Here is a 21,906-nt window from a genome sequence, read left to right on the forward strand (position 1 = left end):
TACATAAAAATACATGCAAACATTAATTGTGCAGGTTCAGTAATAACAATTGGTAAAGTTATTATAATCGTTTGGGGCTAAATTTCAATCTGTATTAACTAGCAATGCATCAAATCCATGGCTGTATGTTAGTTATCTGGCTAAGCTAAACTACATAACACACAGAAACTGCACGGTTACACCAGAGAACAGGAGGCCTTGGCTAAAGCTAGTTAAATAAAGCGTTCAAATCTCCTTTCATTTACATCAGAAATTCTGCCTTCGTTGAAGAAAACATGTGCAGTCGTTTAAAATGTTGTGGAGCGCCCTCTAGTGTACATCCGCCAAATCCACCAGAAGCTTCGAGTTATTGTTACTGACCACATGCGTCTCTGCACCGTTTACCACATCTTGTGGAATATATGCCATGAAGAATTTACTCTGTTTTTAGAAATTAGTGAGGCACTACTCTAGTATTAGTATAGAGTTCTATTTAAAGGCTTCAGTGGGTGTAAATGTTTGCTTATACATATTGTTTTAGACATGTCATTTCTTTTATCTACCCATATTGAGAATTTTTATACAGTTTTACTGTATTGGGGGTGGGGGGTGGGGGTGTCCGAAAACCAGTCAGTATCTTGTTTGACCACTATTTGCCTCGTGCAGTGCAATACACCTTCTTCGCATAGAGTTGATCAGGTGCTGGATATTGGGAGGAACTGGAACATGCTGCCGTATAGGCCTATCCAGAGCTTCTCAAAAATCTTAGATCTTTGAGTTCAGCTCATGAAAAATGGGGGCAAAAACAAAATTGTTGTGTTTATAATTTTGTTAAACTCCATCATCAAATAGGCTCAGCAGAGGATGCACTTTCAACGTTGATTAAGGAAGTATGGTCTGCCACAGGAGCTGTTGATGCTGTTCTACACTGCAGCCATTGAATCTGTCCTGTGCACATCCATCACCGTCTGGTTTTGGAGCTAAACAGGACAGGAACAGACTGCAACGCACAGAGCTTTGCTTACCAAAACTGCCAGACACAGGAACAGTTTCCCCAGGCCCCCTATCACTGCGATTTACAACTCACCATCATTATATTCCCTGCTTCATCTACAAGTACTGCATGATCAGAACTGTCAGTCATCCGTATATGTTACACACACTACCGCTTCTGTATATATTATGTAAAAAAAGCATAATATTGCACAATACTGTTATGTGCACTACCATGCACTTCTCACGCCTTATGTACATAACTCAGTCATATATTCATATTTAATACTCATACTGTCTATATTGTATCACATCGTCTGTATTGTCTTGTATAGTCTGTATTGTTTTGTCTTGTATAGTCCAAACTAAATGTATAGTATAGTGTTATTTATGTCTTTATTTATGCACTCTATGTGGCTAGGACTACTTACTAAGTCCTTATAGCTCTGTCTTTAGCAGCATGATCCTGGAGAAACATTGTCTCATTTCAAGACTACACTGTGTATTGCAACAGCTACTGTACATACAGTATGGTTGAAATGACAATAAAAGCTTCTTGACTTGTTAAACCACTGCAAAAAATCTGAAGCTTCGTGGGAATTTTATGAAATCACAACTCTTCACTTTTACTAAATGAACTTGCTCCCATATTGCACAATGCTGATTTCTTAGCCACCATTTAAATATAGAAATTCTCAATATGGGGAGATAAAAGAAATGACGTCTAAAACAATATGTAAAAGCAAACATTTACACCCACTGAAGCCTTTAAATAGAATATACTAATACTAGAGTAGTGCCTTACTAATTTCTCAAAACAGAGTGAATTCTTCATGGCATATATTCCACAAGATGTTGTTGTAAACGGTGCCCATGAAGAGATGCATGTGGTCAGTAACAATACTCGAAGCATTTTGGTGGATTTAGCAGATGTACACTAGAGGGCGCTCCACAACATTTTAAACGACTGCACATGCTTTATTCAACGAAGGAAGAATTTCCCCGGAAGTTTCTCGTGTTTATTTGCTGTGTGTGAGTGTTGTAATTTCCTAACCGGTAAGAAATTATACGTTGTATATCTCTGTTAGAATTCGTATTCACTGGCACAGCACATAGGACTAGTGTAGCCATAGCTGATGTAAATGATAAGAAGATTTGAATGCTTTGCGAACTAGCTTTAGCCAAGGCCTCCTGTAACCGTGCAGTTTGTATTTATCTTAGCCACATAGCTAAGCTAACTAACATAGCAGTGAATTTGACGCGTTGCTATTTACTAGTTAATACAGATTGAAATTCAGCCCCTCAAACGAACGAAACGATTCATTTAGTTTAAAGTAAAAGGTACTATTTAATTAACTGTAGGTTGTATTTAAACCTTATTAACTAACCTTATGGTTACTAGCTTGTTTAAAGCAGAAACAGCTGCTACAACTTCACTTCATCTCTGACTGTATGTGTATATAATGTTTATATTTAATCGTTACATGTTTTTCTTGCGACATGTTTTACTTTCGATAATAAATCTAAAAAAAAAAACTAAAAAAAACTTTTAACTGTGTTTTAACTACTAATGTTCAAGATCAGTCACAATTATAACGAATTTTAGCGTTTGTCTTGTAAATTCATATACAATTTTACTTATACTTCTCGTTGTCATGGCAACATTGACATTACACTTTGCACGCATATATATATGTGTGTGTGTGTGTATATATATATATATATATATATATATATATATATATATATATATATATATATATATGTGTATGTATATAATAAAAACGAATGTAAACATTCACGTTATGTTTCTTTATGCGCGTGCAAAGTGTAATGTCAATGTTGCCATGACAACGAGAAGCACGTGCTGCAGTACTCTTATTGAAGAGTTAAGTTGAGTCTGTTTACACTTTAGCTTTAGACTCAACATTGTTGTGTTTTTGTTTTCGTCTCACAATTCTGTGTAAACCTTGAAGACTCGTGGGTGAAAATCCCTTTCTGAAATACTTGAACCAGCTCATCGGGCACAAACAACTGCTATGGTCAGAACTTTAGAAAAGAAAGTCTAGAAAAACAAAACCAAAGTTGGCCGTGAAGTGCAGTGTGTGTGCCTGAAGGTTTTACGCTCACTTAACACTGCTGTATTAACTGTGTATGAGGAGGTGTGGTGATAGTTTTTCTGTTTAACCATACTAGAGAATTCTTTTTTCCAGAGTAATTTGGTATCAATGGGTCGCAGAAAGTCGAAGCGAAAGCCCCCTCCCAAGAAGAAAATGACTGGAAACCTGGACACACAGTTTACCTGCCCATTCTGTAACCACGAGAAATCCTGCGACGTTAAAATGTAAGACTTCAGAGCAACAGTTTTGGCACAGTATCAACTGATTTAACACTCCGATGTGGGGGAAAATGTTTTGGCGTTTTGTGTATGAAGGTGACCAAAGCAATGGTGTAATGAAGTACGTTATTGTTGACCTTTTCAAACATGATGTGATCAGGAAAATGTGATTGTAACAAGGCCTTCCAATTGTTTGTCTCAAAATGAGTTTAAATTATAATTTTGCTACACTAAAAATTGTTGGTCTGTCTCTTTAAAGTACTCAGTAAACAGTTCCTCCTATCTTTTAGGGAACGAAGTCGAAACACGGGTATAATATCTTGTACTGTGTGCTTGGAGGAGTTCCAGACTCCCATCACCTGTATCCTTTTAACCAACTTTAAATCATCTTCCTTTTGGTGCCAGTTTTAAGCCAGTGGGCTTTGTAATGTGACATGTTTATCAGTAAAGCATTTTCTCATGTGGTGATATTTAGAATTTATTCCTAACTGTTGTATTTGCTAAAATCTTTGAAGAAATCAAATCTTGGGAAATTATTATATATGTGACTATGATTTTTTTAAGGGTGTCTAGAAAATAAAAACGTTCAATAATAGTAATAATTTATTTTCCAGATAATAGAAAATAAATAATAAGCTAATTCATGTAGACCTGACAAAGAGCTGTGCAGTGTAAAACAGATCAGCCACAATGTTAAAACCACCTTCGTAGATTTGTGTAGGTCCCACAAAAACAGCTCTGACCCCTCAAAGCACGGACACTGAAGACCTCTGAAGGTGTGCTGTGGTATCTGTCGCAAAGATGTTAACTGCAGATCATTTAAGTCCTGTAAGTTATGAGGTGGAGCCTCCCTGGTTCGGACTCGTATGTTCGACACTTCCCACAGATGCTCCATCCAATTTGGAGGCCAAGTCAAGTCAAGCTTGAATCCTGTCATGTTCCTAAACCATTCCTGAATACGTTTTCCAGTAAAGCAGGTAGCTTTATTCCGCTAAAAGAGGCCACTGCCATTAGGGAATATCAGTGCTACAAGGGGGTGATCTAGGTCTGCAGTAATAACTAGGTACCTGGTATGTGTCAAAGTAACATCCACATGAATGCCAGGACCCAAGGTTTCCCAGAAGAATGTTGTCCAGAGCATCACACTGCTTTTGCCAGCTTTTCATAATGCATCCTGCATGACTGTTCATTTGCTGTGTGATATATCCCACCTGGATATATGTCAATGTCATGGTTTTAATCTTATGGCTGATCTTAATCTTTATTAAATATTTCTTTTGTAAATCAGTGTTAAAGTGGACATGTAATTGCAGTGCACTATGGGTAATCACTTGATCCTGCAGCCAATAAAACTACACTGTATGAAGGACATAAATCTTTTCAGAAATCTAGGCATCAGTTGAAGCGTTTCGACCGGAGCTCGTGTATCATTCCTCCTTAACTTCTGCCTCAGATCTCTCCGAACCTGTAGATGTCTACAGCGATTGGATCGATGCTTGTGAAGCAGCCAATCAGTAGCTCATCTCATAGGGTCAGAGGTCACAGAAGACTACATGGCCCTACAAGACTACAAGTTGTATTTTTCTATCACAAAATGTATCCTGTAAACATCCAGTTTGTTTCCTGATGAAATGGAATCGTCTTCAGTCACACATCATCACTGTATTCCCTTTTGTTAGTATTACACAACGTGAAGACACAGGAAATTGAGTGCATTTAAGAGATGGTGCATTTGATAATACTGGTTTTGACCTACATTTTTGTGAACTTTTAGTTTCTAAACGTTTTAGTTGCTGCTTAGGTTTTTATATGTTTAATGACTGATTGAGTAAATGTCAATAAAAATATGTGCATCTTCCTTGTTAGGAATGAACCGTGTGTCACTGTGCAGTTATTTCTACACATGCACAATGCTTTAAAGAAGGTTGTTTTACATTTTGCTGCTCTTTACCTTAAACACGTAAAGGTGTATGCTGACTTAGATTCGAATTGTCAAAGGTTCTGTTGTTTAATCCACAATCTTGGCGTTAGTTCTTGCGAAAGGGGGAAACGTCTGTTTCACTGTTTATTCTGATAAGGAGCAAGGTGTAAATGGAGTATGTGCTGGCTGGGATTACACCCTGTATTAAATACCTGGATACATAGGGTCAAGCTCAAACTTTGATATTGAGTTTATTGGCATGTTTGTAATGAGTAGAAACCAGTGAAGCAGTAGGAAACCCACATGGATGCAGAGAGATGGTACACAGATTAAAATAGAGACTCTTTCAAGAAGCTGTGAGTCAGCAACGTTATCCTCTGTGATACTAATGCTCAATAATTAAAAAAAAACCTGCAGTTGTTGAACCATTAAAGAAAATTATCTGAATGACATTTATCATTAGCAATGAGTTAAAGTCTATTGCAAAGCCTTGGCACAAATAAACCTGAAACTAGGGGAAGAGGGTTATGTAATAAAGTGGATATAAATGTAGTTCTGTAGGCCAGAGTTGTCTCAAGCACATCATGAAGCTCAGCGTCTGTCTATCAGACTGAAATATTTCCACAAGATGGTGCTGATGAAACACTGGAACGAACACAGACAGACAGAAGTAGGTTCAGTCTTCAGGATGGAGGTCTTTTCTGTTTATCTATAACATCACAAGCTGCATTGTTATGTCTTTATTTTTGAGAGAGATAAAAATATTGCATAGTGATAAAACAACTGATAACAGAACCTTGTTTCATTGGTGTTCCACAATGTTTAATGTAGCTATAAATGGATAAAAAGTACTATTTGTCGTTAATCCATAAACAAAAAAGCCCTGGAAAACATCTGTGGTATGGGAAGAACAAAACCTTTACATGGACATACCTTCAGGCTGGTAGCTGATCATTCATTTCCACTGGTGGCCCTTAAAACTCTATATCACTATATCATGGCTGACTCTGTGCTCTGACCCCAACTTCCTAACAAATAATTTTATTGTGCTGTAATGTCTATGTGACAAAACAAAGGCTTCATTTTCTCTAATCAATGATTATTTTCTTTTATCGGCTCACTGCTGTGAATTATTTTTTACTCGAGGGTTCATACTTTCCATAGTAGACAGCAATTATTATTAAAGTGTCTGGGAATATCTGGTGCATTAAGCAATGTTAAACTTTTAGTGTGTCCCATGCAGTTTAATTAAAAAAAACCCCAATCATTTCTAATTTTAATACCAGGTCATACATTGGCCATTATAATAACATTCCGATTTCAGCTGCAATCAGTCTTCTAGTATTTTTAGGTCCGGCCTTTATGGTCGAAGCTAATATTACCGTCTGCACGCCATCTTCTCATTATGTCCTTAGACCACATTGCTGTGAGTGTATGCACTCGTATTAAAGATCATTACAAACCCGTGCATTTTTGCACTGGCTTGTTGAATTCCTAGTGAACTTGAAAAGTAATGCAGAGCTTCTGTAACTATGTGTAAGAATGTTGCTGTGTTCTTTCTCTGGAGGGAATTTACTAATACGGACATAAGCACTTAAGCAATTCTATGCCTTAGTGAAACCCAGTCTGCACCTGATCTTTCACTTAAGGTGCCGGCTGCCCAAATGTCATCTTGCATTTAATCAGGAATTCTTTTGTTGTAAAAGAGCCAGTTCACATGACTCCAGTGTATATTTTTATCACATTCTCCTCAGCCGTGATGATTCTGAAGACTTACCCTTACCACAGATGATTACTCCTACCACTCTTTGGTAAAAAGTTCTTTGTACAGACTAACATAGGAGGGATTCACTTTGAAAAAACAATTCCATATGTATCTCCTTTAGAAACACAGAACTTTTTTTTTTTTTAACCAATTTTGCTTTTCTAACAATGTACATTAGGCACAAATAATAAGTTTGTCTATGGACCAGAGTCCAGCACAGTTTCATCTTTGCCTCAGATGCTCTGCCTTTGGCATATGGTCCACTTTTCTGCTCTTATTTCTACACTTTTCCAGCCACAAGCCTTAGGACCTTGAAGGCTGCAATCTGTAATCATTTCTAAACACTTTGATTTGCTGATTTCCAACAGGAAAAAAAAAATTCTATGACTTTTTTTTAAAGAAAGGTATTCATGTAATGATGTCTGTTTACCAGACTACAGGATGAGATTTGCTTTCTGTGTAAGTTTTGTTGCCATATGTTTTCGCTTTTCCATGGCCCCTGATTTAGCTCGCCAGTTAATAACTAAGCACCGAATTCACCACCCACTGCTAAACCCTGTCCCTCTGTGACTAGTTCTGAACCGTTGATCAAAGTCCATTTAGAATTCCTTACTTTACAAAACCTTACTTTAAAAAAGTGAACTCTGGTTAATCTGTACTGTGCTGCACTGGGTTGTGTTTCTGCATATGAACAGAAGTGAACAGGACGAATTTATTATTCAAGGCACAGAGTGTGTTTTAGCAATTAGCTGTAATGGAAACAATCTATCACATTTTACACACTTTCAAAAAGCCATGCAATACTGGAGTGGTGTACATTACATTCTTTGTGTCATGTTGAATGCACCTGCAGATTTTAGCTTGATTTAAAGCCTCACGGCTAAATGATATGTCCATCTGTGAACCATCTTCTTATGCTTTATAGTGCAAAAGACAGAAGGAAAGAGAGAGAGAACACAACATTGACTGCAAATTGCAGGTACCTAAAACGGACAGGTTTGATTTTGGTTGTCTGACTGGAATAACGCTGTGTTTTCTCAGGTGTCCTCTCAGGCAAACAAAGCTTCTCCCATGAAGGTGGATAGAATTTTTAGCTGTTAGTGAGTGTCCTTAGCTTTGCTGTTAATTAGTACCATAACATCCTTGTGGAACCTTTTTCTTTTGATATTACTTCCTCTAAGTCAAACTTCACGTCTCAAGACTCGAGATCATCAGCAGCAAAACAGTTGATTTTCGGGGATATTTCAAATCAAACCAAAATATAAGGCATCATAAATGTTTTTCACTGACCTTTTTGATGCATAGTTTTGGCCATTTGCTAAAAACATGCAAAGTGGTGACAGGAAGCTGCTACACTCGAAAAAAAGTGAGAAGCGGGGGCAGCCCGTGGCAAAAAATAACAACTGTTACAAACATTATTTTTATTCCATCTTAAATCAGACCTAATGTTCTGGTTTGATGGATAACTGTTAACAGTTTGCGTGGTCTTGCAGGATGAGGTTTACATTTTTAAAAAAGTGGGCAAGAAATGAGTGAGTTAAAAATGCAGTGGTGTGAAGGCGTCTTAGTCAGAGTACTGGTATCCGTCAATCTGCATGTCCTGGCCGTTGTCCATGTAGTCTTCGGGGTAAGTGCAGTACTTTCTGTCATAGACCTGACGCGGGAGCCCGTAGACAGTCATGCCCGACTGAGAAGCCACCTTGTTAGTACCCATCTGCAGTGAGACAGTGGAAGTGTCACAGCTTTCCATGTCCAGCTTCTTATCAAAGATCTGTCGCTTGGTGCCCGGTGCCGTCATTCCAGACTGTGGAGAAATAACAAAAATAAGATTAACTAACTACTGTTGAAAATTAAACTAACAATAGTTTAGGCCTGTACACTATGTGTGTGATAGCCCGGTGTCCACATGCCTTTGGTCATATGCTGAATATGAGTGTATGAAGGTTTTACCAATAATGCAATGGAAATAAATTAGACAACAAATAATTTAAAGTTTACAATTTGCCTCCTCTTGGAATTAATAAGCAGATAGCTAGTTAAATATGTGACCTAGCAACTACAATATGTTACAAGTAAAAACTGCAAAATGTTTCTTTCACTAGTCCACAATACCTGTACGAAACATGTACGAAACATGTACGAAACATTACAAAACATATCATAGTTCTAATAACATGAAGCAGGGATGTTACACTTTATAAGCACCTGATTGGCTCCTTTGTTAGTTCCCATCTGCAGACTGATTGTTGACTGGTCCAGAGGATTCTCCATGCCAGCTTTGGGGTCATAGAGGTGACGCCTTGTGCCGTATGATGTCATCCCCTTCTGGCTGGCAAACTTGTTGGTCCCCATCTGAATGAGCCCAAATAAAACACCAACCAAAGCATTATCAGTCTCATTACACAATGTCCACAAAGTCAGAAACCAACGAGAGTAAAACAACACACACACTACATTTATCTATACACTACTGCAATAATAAACAATAACAAAGCATTTTAAATATATACAATAACAGAAATCTTTAAAAATGTGCAATATTACCTATGTGCAATATGTCTTCAGTATAACCACTACTCTTTTTAAACATTTTTGTTTTTGTATATACTGTATATTATATTGTGTCTTTATTCTTTATATATATATTTTTGCTGCTGTAGCATAGAAATTTCCCAATAGTGGGACAAATAAAGGAATATCTTATCTTATCTTATCTTATCTTATTTTCTCAGCCACTGTCTCATGTTTTTTTGGATTTTGCAGAACATATTTGGATCAATGTATTTGTTCATTTGTTCCCACTGTTTCCTGTGTAAATATTAAGACATTAAAGTTTAACTAGAACAAAAATAAGACACGGAAACGCAGCCTGACCTGAAGGCCGATAACATTGCGCCCCTCCTTCATTTTCTCAGGCGCGAACCTTCGCTGATGTTTCTCCGCATACTTCACCCCGAAGTCAGATTTAGTATGGACACCTTTAGATTTAGACTGCATACAGCAAAAGAAGCTCCAGTTAACTCACAGTTAATGACATGTATTACAAAATGGAATTCCCCAGCATTATTGGCTATACAGTAAAACTCAAATGAATCTCCTTGAAATCGGTATGTATGGCTATGGGGAAATGTATGGCTATAATTACTTTAGAGCAAGATGGGGCTAAAATGATATTACTTGTAAGTAAGTCTGTTCAGCATTATTGTTTAATTCATTATAATGCTCTCATTAATACATAATTACACCTGATACATCATTTCTACAGTAATAGTTCATTCACAGGCATCTGTATGGTGGATATTCCACATAATCTATAATAATAATAATAATAATAATAATAATAATAATAATAATAATAATAATAATAATAATAATAATAATAATAAATCAAAGGCACAAGTTTGATTTAAGCAAATTGTCTAAATAAAATTCTAATAGTTTTAATAGTAAATGTTGATCACATTAAGATTAAAAATAATTCTTTCATAATAAATTGTTGACACTTTCAAGACAAAGTTGAAAATGTGGTTATATTTTATCCCATGGGTTTCTACAAATGAGAAAAACTGATAAATTGACAGATATATCAGCAAACAAGCTTTCAGGCATATGTGGGACTTCCATAACAGGTGTAAATTTAGATTGATGCAATTTATCAAAATTCTGAAAAATGGCCGCTGTCACATGTTTAATAAAGAACGCTGTATAAATGAAAGATATATGTGTCAGGAGATATTTATTTAACATTTATGAGAAAAGTTTTCAGGTTTGGTTCTTTGTAACGTTCAGTACGTTTTCTACCAGATGATTCTTGAGGATTCAGGACATTTCCTTAGTGAAATAACAAGCTGTTATTTATTTTTTTTTCTTATTCATTTCAAGAGCAAGAAAAGAACAGTCCTACTGAGGGAAAGTCCAAAAAGGCCATAAGTTATTTATTATTTTGTTATTTTTGGATCACATCATATTTTTCTTGTGATCTTGAGATAATGAAGTTGTTTTCCCACAGCTTATTTTTTTTAATATGTCAAAATGCATTAATAGGTATATAAGATGTAGATGATAAATAACACCATCTTTACTTTAATCAGGTGTTAATACAAAAGAAAATACTGTAGAGTTTTTTCCTATTAGGGTTAATTCAGCAACTGTCTGAAGTTGCACTACTGTATATTTCCCCCCAAATTTCCCCTTTGGGATCAGTAAAGTTATATTTCTCTGTCTGGGATTGTGTTTATCAGCGCTAGAAAATTTCCAAATTAGGATCTTTCAAGAGTCTGTCTGAGTAGGAAACCTGTAACAGAAAATCTACAACAGTTCAGTCATGGACATTATATTGATCCTAAAATGGTGCTTCTTAAAGGTCAGTTCCATTGTCAACTTATATTTACTGCAGAATCGTCATGATACCAATTATATAACACTTAACCACTGGCCACAACAACGACAGTATGCTACTTGATCTCGGCAAATAACTTTTGCAATCACGAGATCAACAGAAAAATAAATCATGATCTCGGGCAAAACGTTCTTTTTTTATTATGGAGACATAAAAAATGTGATTACAAGAAAATAACTTTTGTTATCTTCAGATCACAAGAAAAATAAGTATCTAAACAAAAGGACAGAACAAACTTCCTTTCGCTACTTCCTTTTGCAGCTATTCCACACCATTACATAAAAGGCTAGAAATTATTGCTCTTTAATAAATATAATAAATGTAATTGTCAGCAAAGTGATGAGGTATTAGAGGAATAAAGTTTGCTGCACATGGAAGATGAATCATTGAATCATCAAATCATTTCACATGTAAAAACAGGCCTGTTGTGATTTATTCCTTTCTTAGTGCATGTTATTGGCTGATTACATTTTTAATGACACAGTTAGTACATGAGGCATGTTCAGAATCCAGCTGGTTCAACACACAACACACAAAAGCTATCATTCTGTAATGAATTCTCTGTGAATTGAAGTCAGAGATTGCCCAACAACAGGCTGTATACTTCACCACTGTCCCGCTTGGCTTGGGTTTTTAAGCAGGTCTGAATTGATTCTGACATTTGTAATTTGTTCTGCCTCTTGTTTCATGGTTAGTTTCATGTGCCATTTATTTATACAGTACATTTAAAGACCTGTTGGCTGAGGTTTTGCAGTCATTTAACACTGACTGTATTTTATCAGTACAATGCTCACATTGTAAACCTACTGTAAGTAAAAACACTCTATACTCAGAAATACTTTCTAGTGTGTAAAAAGTAAACTATACATACACTTTACGGTTGACATATTTCCGTTTATATTAGTAAACTAGTAAACTTGTATTAACTTTTGGCATGACTGAATGAACTTTTCTGCATGTAGAAGGTTTGAGTGAGATGAATTTTTTTTTCAAGAAATAAAGATTTAGCTTTATTTCATGTCATATTTCTCTGCATGATGATTTCATTTTTCTGGTCATTATGCCAGCTTGTGTACATTGGTTCCTCTCATGAGAAATCTCATGACTAATAGATGACTTTACATACCTTTTGTTTATAAAGACACCGATTTGGCTACTACAGAAACCTGTGTGTAATTAGCTGTATCCTTATATCATAATTACTTGGCTACGGCCTGATTAAATGTGTTGATAGTGGGCCATTAAGATTTAGGAATCAGGATGGCAACCATTTATTTTTCACATATACATTAGAGCATAGTGAAAGCATAGCTTGTTAGGAATTTGAGGTCAGAGCACATGGAGCTCAGAGGGTTAAGGGTTTTGCTCAAGGGACTTAACCATTGAGCCAAATTTACTAAATTTACCAAATTTAACCCTAATTAGTATAGTTTCTTACAATATATCGAGGAGTACATTTTAGTCATATTCAATATAATAAGAAGCACATGTACACAGTATAATAAAATCCAAGGAATCTTTCTGGTATTTTTTCTTCGCTATAAGTTTCTCAAAGGGTTTCTTTAAACAGAGTTTTACTGCAAGGTCTGTTTTTGTCTGGTCTTTCCACTATTGTGTCTACCTCACATAAACATTACAAAGAACTCTTGGAGGAGATCAGGAAATCACTGCCTCACATGCACAAAATCACTTATACAAATAAAAGTTATTATTAGCATTCAAAAAACTGCCAAAAGGAAAAAAAGCCCTTCAGCTCAGAGAGTGCTAAAAAGCCTGGATGTGTTTGGGTCACGTGAAAGGTGACGGTCAAGAAAAAAATGACAAAGTTACACACTTGTGTTCTCTAGCACTGAATATGAGATCACTGTTCATTCTTTATTCTATTCCCACAAGCATGTGTTCATAATGAGAGAGTGTGGAACGGAGGCTCTAATTCATAGTCATGCAAAAAATGTTATGCACATGGTGCGCACGGATAATAGATCTACTCAGGAATGCTATGCTCGTAGTTCGCTTACCATCCCAGCCAGTGTGATCAGAGTGCTCTGAACCTGCGTGTGGTTGACATTCTCAAACAGATCGTTTGCCTCAAAGACGTCATGTGGCCTCAGACCGTAATCCTGAATGGCTCGGACAAAATTGCCTATATTTTCCAGCTGCAAACAAGAGAAACACTTATGTAAAAGTCAAAGCTGTCTTTGAATACAGTATTCAATTACAACACAGAGCAGATCAGTGCCATGACAAATTCTGTTCAAATCTGGAATTAATGAGTGGTGTCCTCTTTATGGAGGAAGAAATTACACAACATGTGTTACAAACAGATCTGTTTTTTTAGCAGATGAAAAAACAATGATACGGTAACTGTCTATTAAAGACAAAAAGAAAAACACAATATATTACAAGGCAAAAGATCTGGAATGGCTCCTTTGTCTTTATTTAAGAGCCATTAGCTAAAGTTACAGCACAGTTGACCGACATTCATGTGCAATTTATTGAGTTCACTGGTGTGACATAAACTACAGTAACTACAGTTTTCAAAAACATCCATCTTTCAGTCTCACAGAACATTAAATATACTTAAACATCGGTACATTTTGTTGGCTTCTGTGAAACTTCTGTATTGCAAAGGCTAATCTTACCAAGAACTGCACATCCAAAACTATTGTCAGAATGTATTTGTCATGATTGAGCCCGGACTTTGGCCCCGTGCATTTGTTTGTTTACGTTTCTCGTCACGTGTCTGCCCCGCCTTCGTTTGCTCCTCCCTGTCACCACATCTGCTCCTCATTGTGTCATCATTGTTTTGTATTTAAATGTGCCGCGTTGCCGATGGCAGCGCGGAATCTACTGTTGTCTTGTCCTGTCTTCAGTCCGTGTCCTGTTTAGTGTTTCTTTCGTTATTAAACCCTGTTGTGCTTTTACTATCCTGCATCTGGGTCTGCTTCCTGCCCCACGTCATGACAGTATTCATACTGAATGAAGCTGCATTACACAGTTTCAGATTTTTCTGCTTTTTCTGAGCTTAGTTTACTGTCTGTGTGTTGTTCTTCAAATTCTCCCTGCATCTGTGTGGGTTCTCTAGCTTTCCCTCACCACCAAATATGCTTGAATTGTGTCCTTTGACAGACTGGCATCTCAACCAGTGTGCATTTCTATTATTTACTATTCACAATTCTGGTATATAGTTGAACTAAATAGCCTAATATGGCAATGAGTGCATAGAGTGTAGGGTCTGAGTGTATTAGTTTAAGTATGGACAAAACCTTCTCAGATGTAGATTTAACCTTTTGCAGCACTTACATCCAGATATTTGCCTGACCACTGAGTTTACAGAGGGATTTTGGAGCTGTGGTGTGTGATAAAATCTCTAGGAATTATTATACACCCATAGGAAAGCATAGAGAATGCAAAGAGATTTTTTTTTGAGGAAAAAATATTCACCTGATGCCAGTTCTGAGTGGAGTTGTTGATCTTTCGCACAGAGCCAGGCTGGAGAGCATTGATGAGTCTGAGAGAGAGAGAGAGAGAGAGAGAGAGAGAGAGAGAGAGAGAGAGAGAGAGAGAGAGAGAGAAAGATTTATTTTCAGATTTATAATATTTACTGTATGTAGTTATGTTACATATTATTACCACATATATGAGCAGAATGTTTTGGTGAATTTACATTTACATTTTGACGGCACATCGACATGTTTAAAATAAACACACAGGTGTTTTCCGAATGCTGAGCATGTTAAGACAACTAGTTATGCGTGATCATTATATCTCTGTAGTTATGTTAGCGGTTAGCAGTTGTAGTTAGCAGTTATAGAGCTGTTACTCACTCGCACAGGATGACTCCATCTTTAAGGCCCTCCATGAAGTTGTCTGGGACTTTGCGCCCTGTCACCTCATGGATCCAAAGCCTGAGCTCCTCCTCCTTCTGAGGGTCGTACTTCTGTGCAAGCTGGAGGTCAAATGTCAAACAGGGGTCACTGTAGAACTTTTAAAGTATTTCTATCAAATATTGAAAACAACAGGCAAAGGCATTTTATAGCTTCCTTTGTAGCGTGTTGTTATTACTGACTTAATACATTAGGGTTAGTACACTGTTTAATTTATAGCCCTTTAATTATTGGAATAATCAGTTGAACAAGGTCACAACTACACAGAAAATCATCACACCAGCTACCAGGATGATGTGTTTTATAAACAAAAGGAGGACAAGAGCTTCCCCAAAATCAATCATTTAGAACTGTAGGTTCTTCGAGATTTCAAGAACGATCTCATGAATCATCTCATGCTTTCTGGAAAATTCCTGTATGTACTGTATTTCTAAGACATGACACTTTAGTTACACAATTCTGTTTAGCCATATTATAAATCCTAGTGACCATAGTTTATAAACAGATATCCCATCAAGACATTTCTGTTAATAAATGTCCACAAATTTCAACACTATTATCTGACCAAATATGATCACCCTTTCTTTTTTTAAGCAAGAGGCTTTTTAAAATACAAGCCATGAGATGGAGCGATATGAAATATAGACATTCCTACATAAACATAGTCACATTCAAATATTGTTGTATTTTTGTGACATGTTTAAGCTTTTTGAAATGTTAGTGCCCTCTGTGTCTGAAAACTGTGTGTGTGTGTGTGTGTGTGTGTGTGTGTGTGTGTGTGTGTGTGTGTGTGTGTGAGAGAGAGAGAGAGAGAGAGAGAGAGAGAGAGAGAGAGAGAGTGAGAGAGAGAGTGAGAGAGAGAGTGCCAAAAATAACACTGATTTCAAAGCAGCAGGGGTTTGCATGGCTTCCACTCTAGCACACCAAACTTGGGAGTAACATACCTCTCTCTCTCTCTCTCTCTCTCTCTCTCTCTCTCTCTCTCTCTCTCTCACACACACACACACACATACAGTTTCTTTGGCTTGCATTCTCTCATATACATACACACCATATACACTCTCTTTCACACCTCACACAGTTGTCTAGACATTATCATCTGACTATTCCACCATCTCTCTCTCTCTCTCTCTCTCTCTCTCTCTCTCTCTCTCTCTCTCTCTCTCTCTCTCTCTCTCTCTCTCTCTCACACACACACACACACACACATTCTCTCACCCCAAGTACTGCTGTCCTTTTAAAGCGAAACACTCACACACTAACAACCACGTCTGTTTATAGGACGCAAGATGGACAGCTGTCGTCTCCGGCCAAAGAATTCTGCTCAGGCCTTCCTTTGTTGTTTTTCTCCCTCACTATGGGCAAATGGAATGCAGTCAAAACCGGCCTCATTCCCGTGTTTCTTTTTCTACATGGTGTGCAAGCTGTTATGGGTTATCTTGAGTCGAGGACTGTTTAACTGTTTATCAGTCAGACAAGCATGCTCCACTTTAACAAAGAAGGTTATAAATGTCTTTCTGAAAAGTGTGGTAGCCCAGACTGAAATTACTGGAGTATTTCTTTCTCAGCTGCAATCCTGACAAATTGTTTTCAAGACTCACTACATTCTGAAGTAATGATGGTCCAAGAAAACAGCAAATGCTCAGTTGATGGTAGGGCAAGAGTTTTTCTGTGGTTTCATATCTTTGCTTTCTTAGGCTAGGCTGCTTTGCGGTGCTCCACCTAAATCACAAAGTGTTTACAATACGCCACTTTCCTGAGGCTGTGGACTCAGAGAGAGCTGTATACTTCCTTATTTGGGGAACAGAAAGTCACAGGCCTGTCATTCAGAAGGAAAGAACACCTGGGAAATATGGCAGTGTGTATCCTGTTCCTATGTGTACCTCATTACAGTTTTTTCAGACTTCTTCATGTATATATACTTGTAATATCCTCATGCAAGGTTGTCTATTACTCTTCTCCCAAACCTCTTCCTGTCTGAAGACATAGTTATCAAGAGGAGAAATGATGAGCAATTATAATACAAACAACATTACAGTTTGGGTCTCAAGACCCAAGATTCAAGATATACCACAGATTTAACAGTGTGTGTGTTATAATTTATCTAGAGTGAACCTCTTGACCATTAGCAGGTTCCTGTTGCCTATCTGACATGTGTGAGGGTCAAGCCTGAGTAAGCCGTGAGTCACAAAATGTATCTACAAATGTCAGTTCAGTGACAAATGTCTAACCTAAAATGAATTCTGTCGATTTTGCTAATCATTGGCTAACAATGCTGATGTTGACTGGTGAAGTTTGTACTGCCTGTGAGCTGTCAGATGTAGAATATATAATGCTCACTCTATTTAACGTGTGGAAGAGGTATAGTATATCCGTACTTGGGTTCTATTCGATGTGCAAGCCATAAAAAAAATAAACGTACACTGAAGAAGCGTTTCTTCGGGTAGTTTACGAAAGGTTTATAAAATGAATTAAAATACTCTTGAATAGGTATAAAGGGATTCCTAGAGGAACTGAGCAGTAACTCCTTCATCCAAATGAAGCTGTACATAGAACATTAAAAATTTTTATTAAATACTTAAAATATTTCAATATCTGTTGAAATAAAGAAATAAATAAGACTAATGTGAGATTTCACCCCTTTTGTCAGTTTAGGAAAAAAATACCAAGGAAGTAAACACCAAACTAAATAGAGGGAGATAAACGTACGACATTCACAAAGGTTTCGCAAACATCCAGATATACGTTTACACAAACATGGTCTATGAAATAAAGGTAATTTTCCTTGATGATGGAGTGATACAATCAAAGTGTACATCATTTGTACCGTTGGTGTGTGTATTTGACCTGATGTAGAGCAGAATAGGGCTTTAGCGGTACATCACTACATCCTAATTTCTTTTTAAAATGTATATGGAAAAAATGTTTACCATTGATGGCACCAGACCAGTGACATGGATAAGTGAGTAACACACAAACACACACACACACACACACACACACACACACACACACACACACACACACACACACACACATACTGTATATGCCGAAACCTACACCTAGCCCTAGACTTAACCTCAGTAACTACTGAGAAACATTTTGCAGTTTTTTAAACACAGTCATTAAAATCAGTATATTTTTGTGAGTTGTGATGAATGTGATGACATCTGTCACTGTCTCTCTGAAGACTTTTATTCTTTTTCAGTCCCCACAAAAGCCTGGTCATGCAAAAAACGGGAAAGTTTCCCATAACACTTGGAAACCCTTTTTTTGTTCTTTACGCACAGGCTCAGTATAAACTACCCTGAAGACAGAATCAGTGCGCTAATGTTTTGGCACTGTGGCGTGTCAAAGCCAAAGCAGCCACCGCCTCCTGGTTTAAAGCCCCGATGCGCCTCGCGCGCTCCCGTCACATACCGTACACATGGCTAGCGCGAGACACCGACACGTATCCAACCTACCTTACTTTTCACCTCCGCTGAAAGTCCGAAAGCTGGACCGCTTCTGAAGTGCTGTGACATTTTTAATAGTTGTTGTAGTCTGTGGTATCTGTGGTCAGATTTGAGCCCGGTGCTGATGTTGGGGGGGTGTTTGCTTCCTCGGTTACTATTCCGTTTTCCGCCACATGAGGAGAAGCGTCACAACGCCACACTTTTCCCCCAATCTTTTTTAAACTCTTCCCGTCTGCGCGTGTCCGCCGTGCGCGGCGATTGGTCAGGGATCGTCGTCCAATCCGCGCGTTACGTCTTTCTCCCGGTGATGTCAGCAGGATGGTATTAAAACTCAGCCGCTGTCATTTTTTCCACCCTGAATAGAATTTTACGGATGCCCCTTATTTGTCCTCAAATATGCTGCTCTAGTACTTCTGTTTACATAAAGCCCTTCAAACAGACACGTAGATCATCATATTAAAAAAGTTATATTAATAAAATAAAATAAAAAATGTTTGCATCAACAGACAGACACAGACTTTCCAAGTCTGACTTTTCTTTCACAGCAAGTTTTCACTCAGGTTTATTACATTTCCCCTGCTGATAGTGAACCCAACAGTATTTGGCCCTCACTACATCCTCTACCTAAACAGAGCGATGCAGCAGCACTTTAGTGCTTGAGTCTTCCCAGCTCTCTCAACTCATTGTCTGCAAGCGATAAAAAAACTTCAGCTTTTATGCTAATAAGTTGTCCAAAACTACAGTTCCTGCAATCTTGTCGATCGTCAAATATTTGCCGTAACAATTGTACTTCTCTTGCCTTACAGTATATTCTGGATCTTTGAGTCCAGGGTTTGTTGTCCCACCACATTTATGTTGGATTTCTCATTGTTGATGTTGAACATCACTGGAAAATAGTGAGTGGGAAAAGAATCTATTCTCATCTTGTCAAGCTAAGCTAATTTGTAGGAGTTTACAGGAAAACCAGGCAGTAATCCCTTATGTTCCATTTAATTCCATAGAAATTCCTACATTCATTAGCTTCTCATAGAAATAAAAATACTGCCAACCAACAACTGACGCATTAGCACCAATCACATCACAAATATTTCAGTATAAAATTGATCTAGTTTATTTTATTCTGAAGTTTTCCTTTATATAATTTACATGGTTTGTGGGTACGTGATAGCTCAGTGGTCAGGGTGCTACTGATCAGAAGGTCAGGGTTCAGGCCTACAAGCTGCTAAGCTATCAATGTTGGATCCTTGAGCAAGGCCCTTAACCCCTCCTGCTCCAAGGGTGCTGAACCATGGCTCAAGTGGTTAAGGCTCTGGGGTTGTTGATTGGAGGGATAAGGGTTCAAGCCCCAGCACTGCCAAGCTGCCATTGTTGGGCCCTTGAGCAAGGCCCTTAACCCTCCCTGCTCCTGGGGTGCTGTATCATAGCTGCCCCTGCACTCCGACCCCAACCCCCTCAGTTGGGTTATGCGAAGAAAATAATTCCGCCGTGCCGTAATGTATATGTGACGATAATAAAGACTTCCATGTCACCATTTCATATATTCTTTATATATATATATCCTCAACCTTGCTGAACACTTTTGGGATAACCTGAAATGTTGACTGCACCCCAGACCACTTCATCCTACATCAGTGACTGAGCACACTAATGTTCTGTGTAGCTGAATCACAAATGCCCACAACCACACACACAAAAAAATAGTGGAAAGCTTTCCTATAAGAGTGGAGGTTGTTGATGATAAAAATGTATGTTTACTTTTATAATACTTTAAATAAGACTGATTGAATGTTAAAACAGCATTTTTAATTTGTTATTATTGGACTATTCTACATGACAGTGGACACACCAAAACATTCTTTAAATAGAAGCAGTAGGCTTAACCACATTGTTATTAATCCCTGCTGATCATGAGCTCCTCTTCAAAAATGGTTTGATAGGTGGTTGTGCTGCCTCCCATTACTGGTTTTCCTCTTTTACCACAACACGTCACCCAGTGAGCCAGAGCACCCTGTAGGTCAAACAATCTGAAATACATCCAGTGTGATCACACACGTCATTTTGTAGAATGAATATGCAATACTAATGTGATGTACAGTATGTGTCTCTTTATGGTCACAATATTTGAACCCAGAACAAGCAATAAAATGGTTGCAGATTTTGTTTCAAGAAGAAAACTAATATCTCTTTATTTGATTCTTTAGCTGTAGAATGTTTTTATTCATGCACAACTTGTTCCACTAGGTTTATTGTAGAAAAAAAGGTGATTAAGGATCACTTTTGGACTTTAGACTTATTGTCTTGTCTCGACCACATTGAGTATGACACACAGGTGATGTGGAGAAACTATATAGACTTCTCTGGCTGTTAGATAAATGAATAATTTTCTCAACCCTGCCAAAAAAGGGGGTGTTTTATATCAAATTTCCACACATCACACAGACAACACTGAAAAAGAAAACTGTGCTACAGTGCCGCTGAGTCTGATTAGTTTGCCTCCAGCTAAAGTCTCTCTGTAGCTCCGAATGTTCCCTAGTATGTGCCACTGGACAAAAAATAAGTGATATTGTGGACATTTGCTGCAAGTAAAAAAAGTGGAACTGCTATGGCACTGCATCAGTTACAACTGCATATAGTAGATGTGCAAAGGTATCTTTAAAAGTATATTTGTATCATGATGGATTTAGCTTAACATCAGAGCATAAAGAACACTGCATGGCTCCTCGTAGCTTCTCTCAATTCTTTATGAGAGCTTTGATAAATACATATCATACCATCAAAATTCATTTCCTCTGGCTTATTTGCTTAAAAGTTTGTAGAAATAATGTTCAGATAATCTCTTTGTTCATCTCTTTCATTGCTTTATATACTAGACCTAAAGCCCTTTTTCTAAGACGTTGTACATGCTTTCTGAGAAACCTACACTGACCTGTGGTAATGTTGGTGTAAAAACACTGGTCTGGGATTTAAACTCACATCCTTCGAGTCATTTAAATTTAAAGGAATTCTTCAGCAGTTTTCAACCCAATCTCTAATCTACTAGGAGTGTAAACTTCAGGCTTGCACACAATACCATATGATTTTAATTTGAGCATCAATTTGATATTTGCTGATATTATTAAATCTGCTTTGATAAGATATGATATAATTTAGTAGCCTCTGTTCAATATGC

The 21,906-nt window shown here is 37.5% G+C and overlaps 2 protein-coding genes across 2 annotated transcripts; one reads left to right on the forward strand and one right to left on the reverse strand.

Moving 5' to 3' along the window:
* Positions 1 to 1,876: 1,876 nt before the first annotated feature.
* elof1 (elongation factor 1) lies at positions 1,877 to 5,183 on the forward strand. The gene is made up of 4 exons (XM_027141294.2): positions 1,877 to 2,028; positions 3,186 to 3,316; positions 3,601 to 3,671; positions 4,764 to 5,183. The coding sequence occupies exons 2-4, from the start codon at positions 3,201 to 3,203 to the stop codon at positions 4,826 to 4,828; spliced, it is 252 nt and encodes an 83-aa protein (XP_026997095.1). The 5' UTR covers positions 1,877 to 2,028; positions 3,186 to 3,200; the 3' UTR covers positions 4,829 to 5,183.
* A 274-nt stretch (positions 5,184 to 5,457) lies between these two features.
* Positions 5,458 to 18,948, reverse strand: cnn1b (calponin 1, basic, smooth muscle, b). The gene is made up of 7 exons (XM_027141581.2): positions 18,747 to 18,948; positions 15,223 to 15,344; positions 14,840 to 14,906; positions 13,414 to 13,551; positions 9,871 to 9,987; positions 9,202 to 9,348; positions 5,458 to 8,800 (listed from the first exon to the last, which is right to left on the reverse strand). Exons 1-7 carry the CDS (start codon positions 18,804 to 18,806, stop codon positions 8,561 to 8,563), a joined length of 891 nt encoding a protein of 296 aa, XP_026997382.1. The 5' UTR covers positions 18,807 to 18,948; the 3' UTR covers positions 5,458 to 8,560.
* Positions 18,949 to 21,906: the final 2,958 nt, after the last annotated feature.

Source organism: Tachysurus fulvidraco, chromosome 15, assembly GCF_022655615.1.
Source record: "Tachysurus fulvidraco isolate hzauxx_2018 chromosome 15, HZAU_PFXX_2.0, whole genome shotgun sequence".
NCBI lineage: Eukaryota > Metazoa > Chordata > Actinopteri > Siluriformes > Bagridae > Tachysurus > Tachysurus fulvidraco.